The 3,986-nt window shown below is 47.1% G+C and overlaps 1 protein-coding gene across 1 annotated transcript in view; it reads left to right on the forward strand.

The window, feature by feature from the left end:
* The first annotated feature begins 3,753 nt into the window (after positions 1 to 3,753).
* The window catches only part of chrac1 (chromatin accessibility complex subunit 1), an 8,737-nt gene continuing 8,504 nt past the window's right edge, over positions 3,754 to 3,986 (forward strand). The window contains exon 1 of the mRNA XM_078215789.1: positions 3,754 to 3,986. This exon is cut by the window's right edge and continues 1 nt beyond it. Within this exon, the coding sequence (XP_078071915.1) occupies positions 3,828 to 3,986 (159 nt within the window). The 5' untranslated portion in view covers positions 3,754 to 3,827.

Here is a 3,986-nt window from a genome sequence, read left to right on the forward strand (position 1 = left end):
AGATCCCTCCAATGTGTAGGAAAAGGGTGGCATGGTGGCACAAGTGGTTAGCACTGATGCCTCACAGCACCAGGGTCCTGGGTTCAATTCCAGGTTTGTGTGGAGTTTGCACGTTCTCCCTGTGTCAGCGTGAGTTTCCTCCGGGTGCTCCGGTTTCCTCTCACAGTCCAAAGATGTGCGGGTTAGGTTGATTGGCAATGATCAATTGCCCCTTAGTGTCAGGGACATTATCAGGGAAAATACACGAGGTTACGGGGAAAGGGTTTGGGTGGGATTGTTGTCAGTGCAAGCTCGTTGGGCTGAATGGCCTCTTTCTGTACTGTAGGGATTCTATGATTATATGTGAAGTTATGCACTCTGGGAGGTAGAATAAAGGAGGTGAATGTTATTTAAATGGAGAAAGACTGCAGAAAGCTGCAGCACAGAAGGATTTCGGGGTCTTCATGTATAGTTCACAAAAAGCTAGCATGAAGTTCAGCAAGTAATGAGGAAAGCAAATGCAATGTTGGTCTTTATTTCAAAGGGAATGGAGTATAAAAATAGGAAAGTCTTGCTAAAGCTACGTAAGGTACTAGTTAGACCGCACTGGATTACTGTTGTGGGCCTCTTATGTCAGGAAAGATGTATTGGCATTGGAGTCCAGGGAAGGTTCATTAGGTTGATCCCAGGTAAGGTTCATTAGGTTGATCCCAGGTATGGAGGGAATTTCTTATGAGAGGTCGAGTAGGTTGAGCCTGTACTCATTGGAGTTTAGAAGAATGAGAAGCCACCTTATTAAGACATATAGGATTCTCAGGGGGCTTGGCAGGGTGGATGCTGAGAGGTTGCTTCCCCTTGTGGGAGAGTCTAGAACCAGAGGGCAAAACCTCAGGTTAAAGGGTCGCCTATTTAAGACAGAAGGCGGCATGGTTGCACAGGTGGGTGGCACGGTAGCACAGTGGGTAGCACTGCTGCCTCACAGCGCCAGGGACCTGGGTTCAATTCCCAGCTTGGGTCACTGTCTGTGTGGAATTTGCACATTCTCTCTGTGTCTGTGTGGGGGTGCTCCGGTTTCCTCCTGAAAGATGTGCTGGTTAGGTGCATTGACCTGAACAGGTGCCGGACTGTGGCGACTTGGGGAATTTCAGAGTAACTTCATTGCAGTGTTAATCTAATAAATAAATAAACTTTAAACAGAGATGAGAAGGAACTTCTTCCCTCAAAGGGTAATGAATCCATGGAATTCTTTTTCGCAGAGGGCTCTGGAAGCTGGGTCATTAAGTATGTTCAAGGCAGAAATAGACAGCTTTTTAATCAGTAGGGGAAATCAAGGGTTATGGGGATGAGGCAGGAAAGTGGAGCTGAGGATTGAATGGTGCAGCAGACTCGATGGGCTGAATAGCCTGCTTCTGCTGTTACGTCTTATGCTCTGAAGTGCTTCGGTACAATTGCGATACATGTAATATTCATTGTAAGTCATATAGTCTGAGAGGGTCCTGTACAATTCCACTCCCCTCAATTCACTATAGTTGAAAGGTCATAGACAGCGACCCTCCCCCATTGCACCTCTACAGCCCCACGCTTCAATGTGTCCCTCAGCACAAGGCTTTGGATTGTGCCAGTCTGCAACACTTGGTTGGGAACAACTTTTTGCAAGTTGTGACAGACCAACTCGTCTTTCACCGAGTTGAAGATCCTCCAGGAATGGCTAATGTTTGTCTCGGAGCTGGTTCCTCGGGAACAGCTCATAGAGGCACCGAGTCCTGCATTACAGAGCTGCTCGGGGTGAACCTCCACTGAAACCACCTCTTCTCCCTCCAGACCTTCTTTGCAAAGGCGCATTCCACAAAGAGGTGGACAACTGCCTCTTCCCCACTGCAGCCACCTCCAGGGCAACGTGCGGATGGAGTGAGACTCCAAGTATGGGTAGGAAGGATCTCACCTTCTTCCATCAGGAAAAGATGCAAAAGTCTGAGGACACGTACCAACTGACTCAACAACAGCTTCTTCTCTGTTGCCTTCAGACTTTCGAATGGACTTACCCTTGCATTAAGTTGATCTTTCTCTACATCCTACCTATGACGGTAACACTACATTCTGCACCATCTCCTTTCCTTCTCTATGAACAGTATGCTTTGTCTGTATAGCCTGCAAGAAACAATACTTTTCACTGTATACTAATACATGTGATGTGGAGATGCCGTGTATTCATGTAAGTTGAGGTTGTGTCTTTATATGCTCTGTTTGTGAACAGAATTCCCACTCACCTGAAGAAGGGGCTTGCAGCTCCGAAAGCTTGTGTGGCTTTTGCTACCAAATAAACCTGTTGGACTTTAACCTGGTGTTGTTAGAACATAGAACATAGAACATAGAACATAGAACATTACAGCGCAGAACAGGCCCTTCGGCCCACGATGTTGCACCGACCAGTTAAAAAAAAAAACTGTGACCCTCCAACCTAAACCAATTTCTTTTCGTCCATGAACCTATCTACGGATCTCTTAAACGCCCCCAAACTAGGCGCATTTACTACTGATGCTGGCAGGGCATTCCAATCCCTCACCACCCTCTGGGTAAAGAACCTACCCCTGACATCGGTTCTATAACTACCCCCCCTCAATTTAAAGCCATGCCCCCTCGTGCTGGATTTCTCCATCAGAGGAAAAAGGCTATCACTATCCACCCTATCTAAACCTCTAATCATCTTATATGTTTCAATAACATCCCCTCTTAGCCGCCGCCTTTCCAGCGAAAACAATCCCAAATCCCTCAGCCTCTCCTCATAGGATCTCCCCTCCATACCAGGCAACATCCTGGTAAACCTCCTCTGCACCCTCTCCAAAGCCTCCACATCCTTCCTGTAATGTGGGGACCAGAACTGCACACAGTACTCCAAGTGCGGCCGCACCAGAGTTGTGTACAGTTGCAACATAACGCTACGACTCCTAAATTCAATCCCCCTACCAATAAACGCCAAGACACCATATGCCTTCTTAACAACCTTATCTACTTGATTCCCAACTTTCAGGGATCTATGCACACATACACCTAGATCCCTCTGCTCCTCCACACTATTCAAAGTCCTCCCGTTAGCCCTATACTCAACACATCTGTTATTCCTACCAAAGTGAATTACCTCACACTTTAACCTGGTGTTGTTAAACTTCTTACTGTACTAATACATGTGACAATGATAAATCAAATCAAGATCTTGGCAGTGTTGCCAGGTGCCCGCTGCCCTTGTCCTTCCAGATGGGAGATGTTGTGGGTTTGGAAGAGAGATGATGGATTTATATTTATATTAGAGTGGGTCTGTAAATGTTTCTGACATTTGCATCTCAATGAGCCTGATGAATGTATTTGAATAATTTGCATTTTTAATTAGACCTCCTGATTAACAATGAGCCGTGGGCGTGGCCAACATTGGAACCTCACCAACATCAAGAGAGGGGGAGTTGATGAAAATCAAAGAGGAGAAATGGGAGGAGCTGAAGGAATATATCGCAACTAATTAAAAATGTAGACTTGTTATAAAATATTACATCTCTGTTCTGTCCGGATAAGCCTTCTGGAGAAAGAAAGCTATATATGAAGATGTTTATTTATGTTGTCCCCCATTCCGTGTGGAACAGTCCCGGATGGTTGATACCAACTCCCTTACATAATTAGGGGTGGGGGGTTCTGGTGTGTTTTAAATTATTTTGTGTCAATCTGGGGGACTAACAGCCGGTCTTGCTCACTGAGTGTATTGTAATTCTGTGTTGATTTGGGGTTACGAGGTGTTGTGAGCTGTGAAGGGGAATTCCCCACTCCCCCCCCCCTGCCCCGCAGTGGGCGCGCTCTCCAAGATGGCGGAGGTGAAGCGGCGCGAGGGCCTGAGGTTCCCGGCTCGGCCCAGCCCCAATCCTGCGCCCGCCGCGCTGCCCCTCTCCCGGGTCAAACTCATCATGAAGAGCTGCCCCGACGTCTCCAGCATCAACCAGGACGCGCTCTTCCTCACCGCCAAA

Source organism: Mustelus asterias, chromosome 7, assembly GCF_964213995.1.
Source record: "Mustelus asterias chromosome 7, sMusAst1.hap1.1, whole genome shotgun sequence".
NCBI lineage: Eukaryota > Metazoa > Chordata > Chondrichthyes > Carcharhiniformes > Triakidae > Mustelus > Mustelus asterias.